The 18948-nt window shown below is 55.6% G+C and overlaps 1 protein-coding gene across 1 annotated transcript; it reads left to right on the top strand.

Moving 5' to 3' along the window:
• The first annotated feature begins 682 nt into the window (after positions 1-682).
• On the top strand, positions 683-10545 carry MATN1 (matrilin 1). The gene is made up of 8 exons (XM_054571517.1): positions 683-776; positions 2575-2921; positions 5905-6127; positions 7164-7289; positions 7732-8148; positions 8740-8892; positions 9749-9829; positions 10496-10545. Exons 1-8 carry the CDS (start codon positions 683-685, stop codon positions 10543-10545), a joined length of 1491 nt encoding a protein of 496 aa, XP_054427492.1.
• The last annotated feature ends 8403 nt before the right edge of the window (positions 10546-18948 follow it).

Here is an 18948-nt window from a genome sequence, read left to right as displayed (position 1 = left end):
GCTCCCTTCTCTACTGCCATGCACATGCCAAGTTCTAATGTACACGTTACTCCAATTATGATCTTGAAAGATTCTGTTTGGCAGAGTGAGTGCCATGAAAAGCATTCTGGGCAGATTGCCCTGTATGTGCGAAGACTTGGAAGAGAACTCTGAGAATCCAGGTGTAGCTGGAGAGCAGGGCTTGCGTGGAGGGGCAGGGGGTAGTTGAGGCTGGAGAAGGGGAAGTGTGTACAATGAGAAAATTGGGGTTGAAATTGCAGGCAAGAGAAGAATCTGGGTGTGGGATGAGGGTGCAGGGCAGAGCTGGGGCTTGAGGCCATGGAACTCAGGTTTCCCTGGCCTTAGAGTCGCAGCTTCAGGTCAGCGCAGCTTCCAGCCCCTGGAGGGGGCACCCTCCTCCCTGCAGCTGCAAGCTCTGGTTGCTTCTGGAGGCAAAAGAGCCCTTGTGGTTGGAGGGGTCTCTCCAGTGCACGCCAGGCAGCTCACTCCCTTCCCGGCTTCCTCCCTTCCCTCTCTGGAGGGAGGAACACACACACCTCATTTAGGCAGGCCCCACCCCCTACACAGGAGGCAAGGGGCAGGGCAGGGCCTCCTGGCTGGGAGGCTGGGCAGCAAGGTTAATAAGACCAGCAGCCGACTGCCCTGCACAGCTGTGCTGGCTGCTGCCCGCGCTGCTAGGACCATGAGGGTCATCTCTAGTGCCAGCCTCGTGCTCTGCGGTCTGCTGCTGCTGCTCCTGGTCCCACGGACACTTGGCCTCGCCCCCCAGCCCAGAGGTGAGGGGGTCTATGTGAGGCGGGGGCAAGGGAGGAGTGGCCCTGGACCCACAGCCTGGGAGACTGCGCCCTGAGAAGGGCAGGGACTAAGTGGGATCTGAGATGAGGAGGGGGGCGGGGAGGCAGGGTGGCCGGCAGGCTAGCACGGGAGCAGACGGAGAAGACGCTTGTAAGAGCCAGGGCTGGGGTGACCCTCAGTCTGCTCTGTCAGGGGACATGAGGGGGCTTCTCTCTGGAGTTCCGGAGTCTTCCCCGGGGTTTCTCAGCCCCCAGGCTGCCCTCAGGGACCACGCGTGCTGCAGGGCTGCTGTCTCTTGGGTGGCTGGGGGCGGAAGCTGACAGAGAGCCGCTGATGTCGGGGGCTGCACCAAGCCCAGCGCTGAGCTTGTGGTCCGGTGATGAGTGTACCCCAGGATGGGGGTTGGGGGACCGGCGAGACCCCATTTCTGTTTGCCAGCCCTGCCTGCTGTACCACTCCCAGTTTCAGCCTTGAAACTGGGTACTGAACTCTCAAATGCCCAACTCTTCCGGTACAGGTGGGAAAACAGGCTGGAGAGGGGTGGACCTGAGACCACGCAGTGAGAGAGCCCCGGGGCCTCCTGGCTCTTGATCCACTGCTCTGTGTTGTGGCCATTTCCCTCTCCCTCTCTGGGCCTCAGTTTACCCATTTTTTGTGCCCTTAGCTAGTGGGGACCAGGGAGTGGCTGCAAGATCATTTCTAAGGTCCCTTGAGGACCCTCATGCCTGGATTTAGGGCATGGTATCTGGTAGCAGGGAGAGCTAAGCTTATGTCCTGGGTCCTACGTCTTCTGCATCCTTCTTTGATAGAGGGTATCAGTTCAGACTCAGTTCACTTTCTACCGAGGCCCTCCAGCTGCAGGCCCAGGACAGTGACTTCATCAAGCAGTGGCCTTTCTCCCCAATGAACAGATGAAACGGAAGCTCCTAAAGGTGCAATGACTTGCTCAGGGCCACCGAATGGCTGAGCCATGAGTTGAAGCCCTGTCTACCTCACTCCAGCTCCAAATGCTTCCCAGTACATGGTGCTGCCTCCCAGGGTGCCTGGAAAGACGTATTTCCTTGGGGGTGGGTCTTGGCGGCCCACCTGGTCAGGCTGCTAAGGCAGCTACTAGAAGTTTCTGCCCCTTCCTCCTGCCCTTGGACACTAGCCAGCCAGCTGTGCTGGTCTCGGGAAACTGGGTCCACACTACTGATTTGTTCTGATGTTCAGGTGAAAGAGGCATGCTGGCAGGCATGTGTTGGGCCTCAGAGCTGTGTCTGCCCCGGAGGGCCCGCCCTCAGGGCCTGGCTTCCCAGCTTGGAGAAACGGCTGCCCCTTGCTTATGGAGCTGCTCTGGGCTCAGACCCAAGCAGTGGGTTTTAAAGGTGGTCCTTGCCTTTGCTGTTCCCTGAACACCCACCTCATGCCCAGCCCCCTGCGTGCACCCTGTGTGCGCTTTTGCTCGTCCTCATAGGATCCCATGAGGAAGGGACAATCAGCTCATTGTACAGATGAGAAAACTGAGGCCCAGAGAGGTGAAGTGAGTTACCCAAGGCCAGAATTTGAACCTCTCCTTCCCAGGAGCTGAGCTGTGAGACCTTTAGCAAGTTGCTTGGCCAAGTGCCCACATGCTAGCAAAGGCTCCAGATAGCCTGGCTCAAGCCCAGTCTTTTCTGCCTGAGGCCTCAAGTCTGGATCTAAGTAGCCCTGATGCTCTGCTCCTTTGTCTGATTGTTTTGGTCCAGCCTCCTGACGTCTGACCCCTGCTCTTTGTTGTCTGCCTCCTTCCCCTCCCAGGGCACCTCTGCCGAACCCGGCCCACGGACCTGGTGTTTGTTGTCGATAGCTCACGTAGTGTACGGCCCGTGGAATTTGAGAAGGTGAAGGTGTTCCTGTCCCAGGTCATCGAGTCGCTAAATGTGGGGCCCAATGCCACCCGGGTGGGCGTGGTGAACTATGCCAGCTCTGTGAAGCAGGAGTTCCCGCTGTGGGCCCACCTTTCCAAGGCTGCGCTGCTGCAGGCCGTGCGCCGCATCCGGCCGCTGTCCACGGGCACCATGACTGGCCTGGCCATCCAGTTTGCCATCACCAAGGCCTTCAGTGATGGTGAGGGTGGTCGCGCCAATTCTCCCGACATCAGCAAGGTACGTGCCCCCCTCCCACCCCTGCTGGGGTCCTTCTGTTTGCAGGCTCCCGCTGGGTGCTGGGAGCTTTGCCTGCATACACTTGAATTCTCCCAACACCCCTACGAGGTGGACATTTACAGATGGGGAGCAGACCCAACTAAGGTAAGTGGTAGAGCTGAGCCCTTCTTTCCCCATCCTTCTCACCTCAGGCGAGCACTTGATTATTTCTGTTTAGATGACCTTGGCTTCCCAGCCAGTCTGTGCTCCTCAAAGGCAGAATGAGAGTGTTCAGATGTTTACGTGATGGGTAAGAGCGTGGACACTGCCACCAGCCTGTGTGGGTTCAAGTCCCTGCTCTACCGCACTTGCCTCTGAGTGAGTTAACTTCATGCCATGTGCCTCAGTTTTCTTGCCTATAAAACAGGAGTGACATAACACCTTCTCAAGGGGTTCTTAGGAGGGCTAAATGAGTTCATAAGCACAAAGGTCTCAGAAGGGCACCTGGCGCCTAATAAGCCCCATATAAACATTTGCTATAAAAAAAAAGCCTTAGAGCAGGGGTCCCCAATTTCCAGGCCACAGACTGGTATTGGTCCATGGCCTGTTAGGAACTGGGCTGCACAGTGGGCGGTGAGCAGCTGGCAGGCAAATTACCACCTGAGCTCCGCCTCCTGTCAGATGGGTGGCATTAGATTCTCCTAGGCACTTGAACCCTGCTGTGAACTGCGCATGCGAGGGATCTAGGTTGTGCACTCCCTATGAGAATCTAATGCCTGATGATCTGAGGTGGAGCTAAGGCGCTGATGCTAGTGCTGGGGAGCAGCTGCAAATACAGATTGTCATTAGCAGAGAGGTTTGGCTGCACAGAGACCATCCCGAAACCATTCCCCCACTCCCCTGGTCTGTGGAAGAATTGTCTTCCACAAAACCGGTCCTTGGTGCCAAAAAATTTGGGGAGTGCTGTCTTAGAGGGTAGAGCCTCAGAACAAGGAGGCGATGCTCACCAGCTGCACAGTCAGCGAGGGCTCCACGCAGAGTGCTGCGTGTTTTCACAGACCTGTACCCCACGGGTCATTTTCAGGCCTCAGCCCAGGGCCTGTGAGTCCAGCAGGTGTGCTCACCCCCGCCGGTCCTCCCACAGGCTCCAGCACCTTCCCGTCACTGCCCTTATTGGACTGAGCTCCCGCCATTTGCCTGCCCGGGGCCCCAGCCCAGGGAAGTACTCTTTCTTGCCCCCTTGTGTACCCTACTCTCTGGCATGCAGTGCACACCTGCTCAGAACAGAACAGAACAACTGAACAGAACAATCCTGCTCAGGGGTGGTGTCTCCATTTTACAGATGAGGAACCTGAAGCACAGGGAGCTTAAGCCGCGAGCCCAGCTAATAAGTGGTAGAAGGGTTCACAGACCGTAGCATATAACCCCAGTCATTATGGCCCTCAAAGGAATGTCACCGCGGGCAGCCTGGTCTTATTTTGTAGGGTTCACTTTCAAGTTCCGGCATGAGGTTGCCGGTTATGGTGACTGGGAGGAGGTGGTGACCCTGGGTGATCCTAATGGAGAGAGGTGAAGGGGATGGTGGAGACATCTACAGTTGTCACATCTCCAGAGTTAACTGTTTCATTCCAGCTCAGGCTGGTGGCCTGGGGTGGGCAAGTGAGGAGAGTTCCTCCATTAGTTGAAACAGAGACCGAGGTCTGGGGGAGCTGGCACCAGCCATGAGGGGTTCGGCCTGGAGTTCACCTGTGGGAAGTCCTACAGGGTGGATCGGAAGTCCCAAAACTGGGTTGAAGGGGGACTCAAGGAGACAGTGGGCCTCACTGCATGTGGCCGTGAATAGTCTCAGCTAGGTTTTCAGTGCCAGGAGCCCAGGCCTCTGAGGGGAAGAGATTGTGCAAGCTCACTCCCCAGGGCACAGACACTACAAATAACAGTTCCCCTTCCTGGCTTCTTACTCTGAATCATCTCGCTTGAATCTCACCACAACCCTATCTTCTAGATGAAGAAGTGGGAGCTCGAAGGTGAACTGTAATTTGTGGGCCTGCATTTCTAACCTGGGCCTTTTTAAACCACCTGGGCCAGGAGTGGGGACCCAGGAATCAGAAGCAGATCCAGGTCAGAAGGAGAGAAGCGGCCAAGGGGACGGGATGCCAAGTTCTGGACTCTGGTAGAGTTGTGAGGACACAGCTTCGGGGCGGGGGCAGTGCCAGGGTCCCCTCCTGTCTCCCTTTTCCAGGGTGCAGAGCCCTTTTATGTGCCAAGGTCCTGGTAGGGACCTGTAAGAGGCGCAAATCCAGTAGAGAGGGGGCCTGAAAAAAACCCGTGCGTGTTTGGATGTCGGGCGGAGGGGTTAGGTGCTAAAGTGTTCCCTTGATGCAGGCTGGTCTGAGGGGCTTGGGCATTGGGCAGAAGATTTAAGAGTCCTTTGAAGAGGGAAGGTGGGCCTGTGAGCAGTCTTTGGGATTTGACCCCTCAGAAGGAGCGGGGTCTCGAGAGGGGGAGGAGTCTCATGGGAGGACAGCCGAGGAATCTTTTCCTCGGTGGGAAAGAATGTAGCATCTGGGAATGGAGGGAGAAGAGGTAAGTAGCATGTATGTGGGACAGGCTCCCGTCCTCTCCCTCTGCCTCCCTCTAGTGGCCAACTGGCAAAACTGCACGGTGTTGGGCACATTTGCTTGGCTTCTCTTTAGAATCCCCTGTCTGGGCGGGGGAAGACGTGATCCTGACCTTTGTCTGAAGCAGGAGACATCCGGAAGCTAGCCAGATGGAAGAATACCTTAGCTTGTCTCTTTCAGTCAACGGAAGCCTGTCTTCTCTTCCCCTAGACTTGTTCTCTTCCCTGGGGCAGAACCGTGGCAGGGAGTCAGATCCACCTGCAACCAGCTAGCCTCAGTCTCCTCTACTGCCAGCGGTCCCAGGGTTTGCTGGAGGGCCAAGCGCCCAGATCGGCTCAGCGCCTCCAGGGGGGCCCGCTCCTCACACGTGTCCCCTTGTGTCGCAGGTGGTCATCGTGGTGACGGACGGGAGGCCCCAGGACAGTGTGCGGGACGTGTCTGCACGGGCCCGGGCCAGCGGCATCGAGCTTTTCGCCATTGGCGTGGGCCGCGTGGACAAGGCCACGTTGCGCCAGATCGCCAGCGAGCCGCAGGAGGAGCACGTGGACTACGTGGAGAGCTACAGCGTCATCCAGAAACTGTCCAAGAAGTTCCAGGAGGCCTTTTGCTGTGCGCGGGGCGGGGCGGGGGCGCGGGGCGGGGACGGGGGCGGGGCTGAGAAAGCAGGACTCCGGAATCTTCTTAACTAGGGCGGGGCCGGGGCGGGACGGTGGCCTATAAGAGCCGGGACTGAGCTAGAGCTAGCATCTGGGGCGGGGCCAGGGCTGGTGACGGGGCCTCAGTGTGTTTAAGGCAATGTTGGAAGTAGAACCTGGGTCAGATTGAGGAAGACCAGCCTCTGGGGCGGGGCCAGGGCTGGGTGGGAGGGGGGGTGCTGATCCAGGAGCGGATACCCAGCTCGGGCTGAAGGCAGTAGGGGAGAGGCGATGCCAAGAACCCTTTTATGTGCCAGGGTCCTGGAAGGGACGCGGGAGAGGCGTGAATCCAGTAAAGAGAAGGCCTGAAAAAACCCCGTGCGTGTTTGGATGTCTAGGGGAGGGTTTAGGTGCTCAAGTGTTCATTTGATGCAGGAGGGTCCGAGGGGCTTGGGCGCTGGACAGGAGAAGGTTTAGAGTCCTTCGAAGAGGGGAGGTAGGCCTGTGAGCAGTCTGTCTGTGGGATTTAACCAGTCAGAAGGGGCGGGGTCCCGAGTAGGATGGGGCGGGGCCAGGGCAAGGATTTTCCTCATTTATGAAACGGGTCTAAGAAGACCATGCATGTTATTTTGAGAATTCAATGAAATAACTCATGGCACAGTGCTCAATAGGTGGTATTTAACAAATGTTTGTTGAGAGTCTTGTGCATGCTGTGCCCTTCGCTACGTGTGCTGTTCTAGACACTTGGGATACAGCAGTGACCAGAATAGGAAAAAAAGCTCTTGTTCCTCTAGCCTTTACCTTTTTAGCAGGACGTTTGAGTTTTATCATCAGCATTATCACCTTCTTCAGGGATGGCAGCGCTGGTGCAGTGATTCCAGCATTGGGATGAGGCTCTGTGGCTTGGACCCCACCTAGTTGAGGGCCTCAGTTTCCCTGAGGGCCCATCCTGGCTGAGATATTTGAGGCCCTGTGACTGTGAGATTCTGAGTCTCCTCTTGTCCCCCCAGTGGTGTCAGACCTGTGTGCCACAGGAGACCATGACTGTGAGCAGGTGTGCATCAGCTCCCCGGGCTCCTACACCTGCGCCTGTCGCGAGGGCTTCACCTTGAACAGTGATGGCAAGACCTGCAATGGTCAGTGGGGCTGCACACAGGCAGCCGGGAGGGTGGGTGAGGGAGGGGATGGCGCCTGGTCTACTCCCCAGCCCATCTCAGCCTTCCCATACTTTGCCTCTGGACAAATCTGCAAAGGGGATAGATTCCTTCTAGAGTTGGATGGCAGCCGAAAATTCTCTTCCGATGTCCCCCTTTTGACACAATGGGTGGCGGGCTTTGTGTGATGGAAGGAGTCACATAGCCTTGAGTTCGAGTCTTGGTGCCAGTACCTCTGAGCCTTGTGATCTTTCAGATTTCAATGCTGTAAAATGGGCCAGGAACTTTGGGTTTCTAGAGAGAGTTTTGAGGACAAGATGGGATGACCCTCAGCACAGAGCTTGGTGTGTGGGAGGCTCCCAGCCAGTGGTCAGATAGATGACTGTCTCTCAGCGCCGTCTCCTTGCCTTCTCACACTCCCCAGTCTGCAGTGGTGGTGGTGGCAGTTTGGCCACTGACCTGGTCTTCCTCATTGATGGATCCAAGAGTGTGCGGCCGGAGAATTTTGAGCTGGTGAAGAAGTTCATCAACCAGATCGTGGACACGCTGGACGTGTCAGACAAGCTGGCCCAGGTGGGGCTGGTACAGTACTCAAGCTCTGTGCGCCAGGAGTTCCCGCTGGGCCGCTTCCATACCAAGAAGGACATCAAGGCAGCGGTGCGAAACATGTCCTACATGGAGAAGGGCACCATGACTGGGGCTGCCCTCAAGTACCTCATTGACAATTCCTTCACCGTGTCCAGCGGGGCTAGGCCTGGTGCCCAGAAGGTGGGCATCGTTTTCACCGATGGCCGGAGCCAGGACTACATCAATGATGCTGCCAAGAAGGCCAAGGACCTTGGTAGGTGCTCCCTCCTGGACCCCGAGCAGCACTGATGACCAGGTGTACGCGGCACAGCTCAGCTGTTATTTATCTCAGTGTCTCTTCTGATCAGTGCCCTAAACCCAGGTTTGAATCTGAATGAGGAAGGATTGGCTCATCTATGTCTTTCCTATACTGGTGACAGAATTGAGGCCCTAGAAAAGTATGTGGCTTGTTTTGATGGTCCTTTTGTAAGAGGGCCTTGGAACTTTTCCAGTTGAATGTTCCCAAGAATATGCCAACTGTTGGAAGGCAGCCCACTTTGGGACAAACCTGGGCCTTAGTTTTAGCGCCGATTAAATGAGGATAATAATAAGCACCAGATGTTGGTTATGAGAGTTAAATGAGATTACAAGGCTCCCAGTACAGAGAGTCAGTGCAGGTCTGACTTATAGTAGAATCACAATAAGTGTTGACTTCCTCAATGTCTTTGTCCAAGGCATTGTGCCTGCAATTCCAGCAGTTGCCACCAGGAGGTATCTGGTGCTGATTTCCTGGGTATCCTCCGACGGGTTCAGCCATTGCTGCTGTCCCCACCACCATCCTTACTTGTCTTGGCCCTCTTGGCAGGCTTTAAGATGTTTGCGGTGGGTGTGGGCAATGCCGTGGAGGACGAGCTGAGGGAGATTGCCTCAGAGCCCGTGGCAGAGCACTACTTCTACACGGCTGACTTTAAGACCATTAACCAGATTGGCATGAAGTTGCAGAAGAAGATCTGCGTGGGTGAGTGAGGCCAGGGCTGGCATGGGTGGGAGGGGCAGGTGTAGCTCTGGGCATGGGTCACGGAGCCATCTTGGAACTGGACGTGGGTGGGGAGAAGCAGGAGCTGGGTTGGCACCACAAATTGGCAGAACCAGGAGAGGGGCCAGCCAGTCTAAGTCTTACTGCCAGCACATGTGTATTTACGGAATGCTCAATATGTGAATGACACTGTCCTCAGCGCTCTCCAGTATCAAAATCATTCAATTCTATTTTGGTAGGAATATTTTTATCCCCACTTTACAGACAGGAATACCAAGGCCAGAGCGGTGGAACAATTGTTAATAACTGGAGAAGCCGGGATTTGAATCCTGCCACCTCCTCTGATCGTGCCTGATGACCTTGCCAGCTGGTCCCCAGTGGTCAAGAAGGGACTCCTGAGCCAGATGTGTCTGTTTTTGCATCTTTGCTCTGACATTAACTACTTGTTGACCACGGATGAGTTGTTTCACTGCTCGGTTCTTCATTTGTACAATGGGATTAATAACTTCACACTCAAAGTATTGGGCTGAGGAGTCACCGGGATGACAGAACGGCTCCTGACAGCAGTGTCTTGCACATAGTAGGTGCTCAGCGCAGGGATGCTGTTACCGGAGTTCTTTGTCAGGGCTCTGGGGGATCAGGAAGACATTCACGGGTCGCCCTCCATCACTCCCAGGAGCTCTGTCTCAATTATACATATTCCTGCCCCCTCAGGTGTCCTAGGCCACATGCTCCCCCATGACTCCCTAGTCCTGGCTCTGGACAGTGACTGCCCCGCCTCCCTGCGTGGCAACCACTTACCATCCCTTTGTCTTTCTCTATTTCCTGTCCACTCCAGAGGAAGATCCATGTGACTGTGAGTCCATTGTGAAATTCCAGGCCAAAGTGGAGGGGCTGCTGCAGGCCTTGACCAAGAAACATATCCTTATCCAGAGGCTGACGCAGGGAAGGCGAGGGGTGGGGCCGGGGCACTGTGGGGAGGGGAGTGCGCCATGCCGCTCTGTGCGGCAGGGTCGGGGCAGGCTCCTCTTTGCCTGCTTCCTGCTGAGGATGGGCTGGATTCCGCCAGATAGGCGGACACCCGCTCTGATACTACCCTGTCAAAAGCAGTGGCTTCTAGAGGGCACACGGAGAAACTGAGGCAGAGTTCAAGATCTAGAGATGGAGACACACAGCGTCCTAGACACATTTAGGGAATCATGGTGCCTGGGGACACCTTACTTCTCAGGCTCTTGGTGATATGACGAACAACAGCCCCGACTCAGATGGGGCGGGGCCTTGAACAGCTTCCTGGCCTGGTCAGGACTCGGTGGGGACCCAGCAGGCCTAAATCTGCTCCTGGGCATTCGGGGCTCATCATACTGGCTGTGTTTTTGGAGAGCACCATTCTGAGGGCAGTGGATGGATAAAGCTGGACACTGGGGGGAAAAACATGATGTCGGGGGTGGGAGGGGGTGTAGGTTAAGAGAAAGCCCTGAAAGGAGGTCACTGGACAGGGAACCGAAAGCGGGGTCCTGAGTCCAGGGGCCACTCCCTCACGGCCCTGCCCTGGTGAGCCTGCACCTCTCCTTAACTCTGAGCCCACTGGAAGCTGTGAGCAAGCGGCTGGCCATCATGGAGAACAGGATCGTCTAAGGCCCCTTGTCCCCGCTGCGGCATTTCCACCTCCCGGCCCCAAGCACAGCTCACAGAGCCCCGCGTGTGTCCCCTAGAGCCCCGAGTTTAGTCTAGCTTCGTCCTGTAGTGAGGGGGATTTGGGAGGGCCAGGCCTCTGGGGTGACGCCAGGCCTCTCCTTCTCCCACCAGCCTTCGAGCCCTGCTCAGGGGAGTGTGTGTCTGAGTGCGTGTGCTGGGAGGCTGCGGGGTTCGGAAGCACGTGTGTGAGTGTGTGCACGTGTGTGCCCGAGGGCCAGGGTGTGTCTGGGAGCACAAGCGTGAGTGTAACTGGGACTGCGTTTGCATTTTTTAACCAGAAGCTTAATATATTCCTCTTGTTAGTGAACCCTTCATGAATGCGAGTGCTGTGAATCTCTTCTGAGTTCTCTATTCCTTTTTGAAGAACAATTAAAATGTGATTTAACTTAAGCACTGAATGGGCCAGAGGTAGAGTGGTTATTTGGGGAGCAGGAGAAAGGGCGGATGAGGGTGATTGCTGGATGGTGACAGTGGCGGGAACAGCGATGACAGCAACGGCTCCGAAACCCCAAGCCCCTTCACGCTTGTCCTGCCTTTTCAGTGACACGTTCACTTCCATGATGTCATTTCATGCCCCCAGTAACCCTACCCAGAACAGACCCGAGCCACCCCCGCTCCACAAATGGGGAAGCTGAGCGTCTGAGGGATGAGGCGACTGGCTCAGGCACTGGGCCAGCTGCCGAGACAGGACTGGTAGCCAGGACTCCGGGACATCAAAAGAAAGAGGCACGGAGAAGAAGGGCCGTGGCTCCCGATCGAACTTTATTCATTCACTCATGCAGACAAAACACAGAGCACATACCCCATGTCGGACAGTGGGAGAGGGCAGCCTATGAAATAGACACAAACCCTGCTCTTCAGGGACTTAGAGTTGAGCAGGGTGCCCTGCTACCCTCATGTAGCTGGGGGAAAAGACAGTGGGTTTAGCTGTATGTGAGGAGTGTGTGCGTGAGAGAGGGGTGCTGGGAAGGGTTCCAGCCCGGTGTCCCTGTTGGAGTCCTCTCCCTTGGTTCCTTGTGTTTTAGAAGTTTCGCCCTTCCCCCAACACAGACAGCTGCAGGCCCCACCTCAGGGGCAGCACAAGGGAAAGACTGCTGACCCCCAGGGCCCCCAACTCCAGCGGGGCCTGCCAGCCTCCCCCAGGCCCCGCTGGATCAGCACCCTTCTGGAATGTCAAGGCCTTGCCTCTCAGAGGGGGAGCTTAGGTGATTTTCTGAACTCATCCTTGTTTAATGGAGCATTTTTAGTGTTACTACTAAATTCACACTTGAGAGCATGTAAAAGGCTTTTACAAGAAGCTCAGAGCATCCTGGAAGATCTTCCTAGAAGCAGTTCAAGGAGGCAGAATAACACCACCAGCAATACCTAGGAGCCTCAGTCATACAGCAGACAAGCTCACAAGAGCAACGTAGCAGTCACGTAACCACCCTGGGACAGGCACCCGGCCACCATCACCTGGGCTAGAGGCTTTTGTGCTGCCTGAGAAGACTCCTTGCCACACGCCCTTGTGGCAATTACTCAGCCCACACTTCCCTCTTCTGAGGTTATCCCCCAACCCCCTCAGGGCCTGCCTCTTGGACTGGTCAATGGGTAGACAAGTTGGGCAATCGGTGTCTCTCTTCTGGGAGTTTGGACATGAGGACCTTAGCTACCTGGCTGCTGGTCCTGGAGCTGGGAGGTTTACATTTTCTTCCCGGTGCACTGAAAGGCAGAGACTGGGGGCCACCATCCTTAAGAAAGAAAAAAGCAGCATTTGCTGGGTTACTTTCCAGTTATCTATTGCTGTTTAGAAAACTGCTGCAGGGTATAGTGCTCAAAGCAACTCTCTCTTATTGTTGCAATTCTGTGGGTTGACTGGGTTCGCAAATTACAACATTTTGCAATTGTTTGGGTCTCAGCCAGGCTGGAACTTCCAGCATGACCCGCTCACGTGACTGCCGCCTTCATAGAGATGGCTGCGAGATGGGGTCTCTCTCTCTCCCTCTTGACGCAGTCTCATGGCCTTACCTTCTCCATGTGGTCTCTCCGACAGGGGACCTGGACTTCTTACAGGGCAGCTCAGGGCTCCCAAAAATCTTTTCAGGTACGAGGCCCCTAAACTGGCACTGAATTACTTTCATTGCATTTTATTGGTCAAAGAAGCTATAGATCAGCCCAAATTCTAGGAATGGAGAGATCAACTCCACTTCTCCATGGGGGCAAAGCAGCAAGGACTTTGTCACCACTTTTCATCCACCACAAGGGGTCATTCACTGGTTCCTCTCATGGGGCCTGGCTAAACTCCCTGCCTCCGTCATTTCATCAGACACCCAGGAAACCTCGGCAAAGCTCAACATGGCTGAGTCAGTTTCCATTTTGTGCCATGCGACCGTCCTCTTGCCTCTTAGCTGTCCTCTTGCCTCCATTTCCTCCCACTTACGTTGGTGGCCTTGGTGTCCTGGTTCATGTCCTTCAATTCTGGGAAGGGATTGGGCCAGCTCTGTGTTCCAGAAGTACTCCTCAGCTCCCCGGTGACGTGGCAGGGCCTTTCACCTCTCCGGGGGGGAAAAAAGAAATCCTGGCCCCGCCTTGTGGGGGGCCGCAGGGTGCTAATGAGATGACGTGCGGGGAGCCGCAGCTCGGTGCCACCCACACTGTGCATCGAGGATGGAGTTGGTGTCACTGCTGCCATCTGGAGGGTGGTGCCTGGGCCTCAGGGACATACCCACACCGGTCAGTTTCTTAACACTTCCCTTGCTTCCATCTGGCACTGCTGTCCCTCGAGATGCAGTAGCCACCTGGCCTCCAGAGGCTGTGTCCCCTGGAGCCCCTGTGGCCTGCTGGGAGACCACCCTGAGTGTGCACCGTGGCTCTCTGCAAGTCTTCCGCTCCTCAGCAGGGGCCTCGGTCCACCTCATTGTGCTAATGGGTACCAGCCCCCGGCTCCACCAGGTGAGGACCAGGACAGCCGTGCCTCGGCGTAGAGCGGCGCCAGCTGGAGCATGCTGGGCAGGGCCTCGATCTGGAAGATGGTGAGAAGCCACTGAAGAGGTGTAAGTAGGAAGTGATGTGACCAGAGTTTCTAATTATAAATGGGACTCATGTTTTTCGCACAAACGCTTGGTGGGGAGTGAAGCAGGCTGTGCAGAGGCCTCAGCTGGGAAGGGCAGGACCAAACATCCACAGCTCTCACTGGGGCAGAGACGCTGAGGCTGGCCCTGCTGCGCCCTGGGCAGGATGACTGCGCAGCTGTTGGGGTGAGGCCACGAGTCCTTGGGCTGGGTGCGAGTCCTTACTTGAGGGTCCTGATGAACCCTTCCAGGGACCCTAGGAGTTAGCAATAGTGTCACTCATCACTTGTAATAGCTTTACCAGTGATGAGTGACACTATTCTCCTGTAATAGTTTTACAAGTGATGGGACTTGTCTGAGTAACTGGGGGAGGCGGTTTCCTAGGTTTACCTGAAGCTAAGGCCTTTCTCAACAGCAGCATGAGCCTAGCTTTGCTGCCTGTGATCATGAATGTTAAGCCCTGGGCACATAGTAGGTGCTCAGCTGATCCCAGTGGCCTCTCTCTTCCCCCATCACCCTCCCAGGTGGTCAGCAGGCTCACAGCTTGGCAGAGGGTGGCCCTGGCCCTGTAGGAGCCTGGAGCTGGAGCCAGGTGCCTGAGGGCAGCTTGGACCCCAAAGGGAGGCAAGTGGTGGCCAGGCAGGGAGTGAAGGCCCCACCTGGCAAGCTGGGGGTTAGAGAAGGTGTTGGGCAGAGAGACTGATCAGAGCCCAGGGCCAGGGAGGGGACCACAGAGCAAAGGCTGTGGGAGACCACAGCCTAGAAGCCGAGAACTGGGGGAGCCAAAGCTGTCCTTGCGTCCTCTGACCAGGCTCAGCTCGTCCCCAGCCCAGGCTGAGTTGAGGTAGGTTGGGATCTGGGGTGTCTGGGGCTGAGCTTCAGAATTTTTGATGAAAGCAACAAATGGAGGGGGCCCGTGCCTAGGACCCAGTCATTTGGTGGGGTGAGGGCTGCTCCCTGTTTCCAATATTCCTGCTGCAGGAACAAGGAATTCTGTGGCAGGAGAGAGTATAAGACACAGCTGGTGGGAGAAGCGGTGGGAGCAATCACCTGGAGATCGGACCACAGGCACGTGGGCCAGAGCGTGCGACTGAGGGATTTTGGTTAAAGTGACAGAAAGTTCAAGGAGAGAGTTGATGGGCCGCCCTGACTGAGGGCGCTGTCGGGGGACGGGGGGGCGGTGGACTCGCAATGTCGCCCGGCCTCGGTCTCTGTACTCTTGACCCTGGTCTCCCCCACGACGGCCACATGGCCAGGAAGGACCTTTCCCCTGCACAGGCCGCAGCCCCGCACTCACGCCCTGCCAGCTCTGAGGAAGGTGGCGCCCAGGAGTCTTTTCCTCCCAGAGCCTGCTGTTAACTCATCACAATTCCCCCCACAGCTACTCTGTGGCCCCCGCAGTCCACCTTCTCCATGTCATTCCCTCGTCTCTGCTCTCGGTTGGATTCATGGAAGCTTATAAACAAATCCCCGAAAGAAGGACAGCCAGCATTTCCCCAGGGCAACCAGTGTATTGGCAGAAGGCACATTACTTTGAAGCTGTTATATATATATTTTTATATAGATAAACGGTACTAAACTAATTAGGGTTTTTTTCTTTCTTTCCTCAGGTCTTGGATGACAATAGGAGTCTCCTGGTCCCCAGTGAATTGGTTACCGGGTTTCAATAAGGGGTTTGTCTTTGCAATTACAGTTCATTAATGGATTTACAAGGGAGCGAAGATGGCAAAGTCCGCTGAGGGAATTGTTCCGCATTTCTCCTCTTTTAATTACACGATTTTCTCCTGGACCAATGCGCTGTGAAAAATGGGAGGAGGGGGGAGTCCCAGCATGCCATCTGTTCCAGATGCAAATGCAATTAATTCGGGAGGAGGCAGGAGCTGCTCATAGGCTCCCTGCTACCCCGGGAGCGGGCCTGCCTCTTCTCCGAGCAGCTGTGGGGCCGGGGCCAAGCCCCCAGGGCTCAGTTGGCATCAGAGTATGTTGACATGGGGACAGAACAGGTCTGCTCATGGGGACATGGCAACCTTTGAGTATCTGGGGTCAGAATCAGATTTTAGGTCACCCATGTGGTCCCAGTTTTTGATCATCCTTTAGGTGCTAGGTGACAGACCTATGCCATTTCTAATTTAGACTTCTCGGTGTGTCCTTTACTAAATTTATTTCACAAAAAGGAAAACCAAGGCTGCCAGCTGTAAAGTGTCATACAGCCAGGAAGTAGCAGGGCTGGGATTCGAACCCTGAAATCCTGACTCTAAAGTCAGGGCTCTTTCCAGGCCATTGCCTCTCCGAGGTTCAGGCTCACTATGTTGAAAGGGAGTTCTAGTCCTTTCTCCACAGGTTGGGACCAGAGCAGTTTAACTGGCCTTCCTGCCTTGTTCTTAGTCCATTATGCACGTTGGCACCAGAGGGACAGTCCTGGAGTGAACCCAGGACTGAGTTCTCAGCCCTGCTCGTGAGCCTTCTCCAGCTCCCTGCTGTCTCTAGGATAAAACTGAAACTTAGTGGGACGCCCTAGGTACTGTATGGGCTGGCTCTTGCCCAGGCCTGCTGGACTCCAATTTTCTACTCTTCCCATTCACCCTCTGCTGCTACCTGGGTGACCCAGTTTCCCTGTCTGTGGAATGAGCCCCTGACACTGCACAAGATGCTCTCAAGGAATTCCTTGGGCCTTGGAGGTGAAGTCGATCTCAGTGGGGCTGGGACAGTGGGCCCAGGCTGCTAGGGAGGAATCTAGCCACAGGATGGCAGCATTGGCCCAGGAATGGGGTGGCCAGGCCCTGCTGGGGGATGGGGTTCGGCTGTTGCCGCTGAGCTGGACTAGTTTCTGCCACTTGTGGCATCTAATCTAATCCCTTTAAACTGTCCCCTCCCTCCTGCACACCAAGATTCCCAAGGAGAGCAGTGATCTCCCTGCAGGGCCAGACTGTGGGTGTGGGTCTCCACAGAGATAGCTGTTACCTCCCCTGCCCATCCCCAGCCGGACACTCTCCTGTCCTGAGGTGCCCTGTGACGGGCCCAGCTGGATGCAGCTCTGGTCTCTCGGGACCTGTCCAGCGGCTTTGCTGGCCCAGAGGGTGGCAGCTCAGACCTGAATGTCAGGGATGGGGTGGTAGGAGTGCCCCAAGGAGCTATCTTACTGTCCCCTTCCTCTCTTGTTGCTCCAGGCAAATGACTGAGTCCTTCGTCTCCGAATTAGGATATAAATGTTTCTGTGTCAAGATAAATGCAGCCTGGGAAGGGAAGGAAGATCCTGGGGACTCCAAAGTACAGGTGACAGGGGGGCCCCAGGAAAGCCCCTCAGGCACCCTGTAGAGAACACAGACTCCACAGTCCGAAGAGCTGGGGCGAGTCCCCCGACGTGTGTTGTGCCTGCAGGCCTGTGGCTGCCCCTGTGGGTCTCAGTTTGCTCACCTGGGAAATGGGGAGAGCAATTCCCCCCACGCTGGGGCGTTTAGGCTGTGTAAGTGTGAGTGCAGGGTGAGTGCCTGTCGGTGCTCACGGCAGGAACAGCCTCTTTCTGGGTTTGGGCCGAGGTGCCACCTCAGTCGCAAGTCTCCCACCCGGGCTTTGAAGCAGAAGCAGCAGCTCCCCCAGATCAAACACTGTCCTTTCCTCCCTGACAGAAAACCTATGAACAGGTCAGAATATGCCCCCTCCCATTGTCACCTCAGGTTCACATGGCTTGATGTGGTTCCTTATTAAGTGCAAGTGGCCGCCCTGCTCTGTGACCATGAGGAGGAGTCCGGGGTCTGCAGGGGGCGGTGCCCAGTGCCCAGACGCGGTGTGACATGTGGCTGCACCCTCAGGCCCTGTGTGACCTTGGCAAGTTTTCACCTCTCTGAGCCTCACCGCATTGACGGGGCCTTGGGCTGTGCTAGGCACGCAGCGCGCACTTCACCCGTACTTCACCCGTGTGAGCTGAGCGCGAAATTCCAGCGCTCTCACTGCGGCTGCAGCTCCTTCCAGTCCGTCCCAAGGCAGCTGCCCCGACAGGGTGTGACTGTGCTCTCTTATGCCCCAGGGTCCTGATAAAGACAGGGTGGGGCCAATACCGTTGTTCACATGGAAATAAAACAATAATTAATAATAATACGAGAATAAATTCTGTGTTTTGCCTACTTACAACTGTAAACCTACTTTTGCCCCACCCTATAATGAGTTGAATGAATGTGTGAGAGAATGAAAAACATTTAGGCCACACAAAACATATATACCCTCTCTGTGTCCCATAGGCTTTCATTGGCAATAATAACAGATAGCTCAGGAATAGTGGTTTATAGTATATACAGTACATATAATACATTATATATACTTATTAATACATGCAATACTTGCTTAAGTATTGTGATATATAAAATATAATAGAATCATATACATAATAAATATAAAATAGAAACATATTGTTATATATTTATAGTATATTATAAGCTCTAAGAAGTTATTTATAAATATAAACCTATGAAAAGCTAACATACACCAGTGCTCACTGTGAGCATGCTGCTGGCCTAACGGTGCTAACCGCATTCATTCCACACACCAGGCTGGGGAGAAGGCCATCCTCACGTTAAAGGCCGGGTAGAGTGAGGCTCAGCAGAAGGGCCTTGAAGAGGCAAGTCGAGGCTCTGGGGCTTGAGCCCAGACCCGTCTGCCCCGCACTGCCCTGAGCATTCCTTCCTCTAGGCCAAGACCCTTGTTGCCTTGCTGCTCCTTGGCGTTCATCGCTCAGGGTCCTGGCTCTACGTCTAGCCCCCTCCAGCTCGGCCACATCCTTCTGCGCCCCCTCTACCGTGTGGGCTGGGGCAGAGCCCTTGCCTGGCCCCTGCAGCCCCACTCCCATCTGGAGGCCTCCCTGCCCGCCTCCCCCATGGCTGGCATGGCTGCTGCTTGGGCACGCGGCCATAGCTGAGGAAATTACTCCCTCTTCTTGGTATCAGATTTTCCCTTGCACTTTCCTGCTTTTATTCCTGGCAGGAGCCCTTGGCCTGAGGACAGCAAGCACCTCCCAGACTCTCTCCTGTGGGTGGTGCAGAGCCAGGAGGTCAGTCCTAAGCCTGGGGCTTCCTCCAGGGACAGGACTGGTGGGGGTGCCTGTGGGGAGCACCCCAACATGCACCCCATGCTCAGGGGCATCTGGCCATCACAGCCTCTGATCCCTTCCCCACCAGGCTTTCGCTCACAAGGCCTGTGCCCAGCTGAGCGCCTCCTGCTGCCGCAGTGTTTCCTCTGCTGAGACCCAGCCTGGGGGCAGCAGGCGATGGTGGGGCCTCCCCAGGAGAAAGGGAAAACCCCA

Source organism: Pteronotus mesoamericanus, unplaced genomic scaffold (genome assembly GCF_021234165.1).
Source record: "Pteronotus mesoamericanus isolate MK-2021 breed Mesoamerican mustached bat unplaced genomic scaffold, CSHL_Meso_final contig_221, whole genome shotgun sequence".
In the NCBI taxonomy this organism is placed as follows: Eukaryota; Metazoa; Chordata; class Mammalia; order Chiroptera; family Mormoopidae; genus Pteronotus; species Pteronotus mesoamericanus.
The sequence above is the reverse complement of the archived record's forward strand: the minus strand, read 5'-3'. Positions and strand labels throughout refer to the sequence as shown.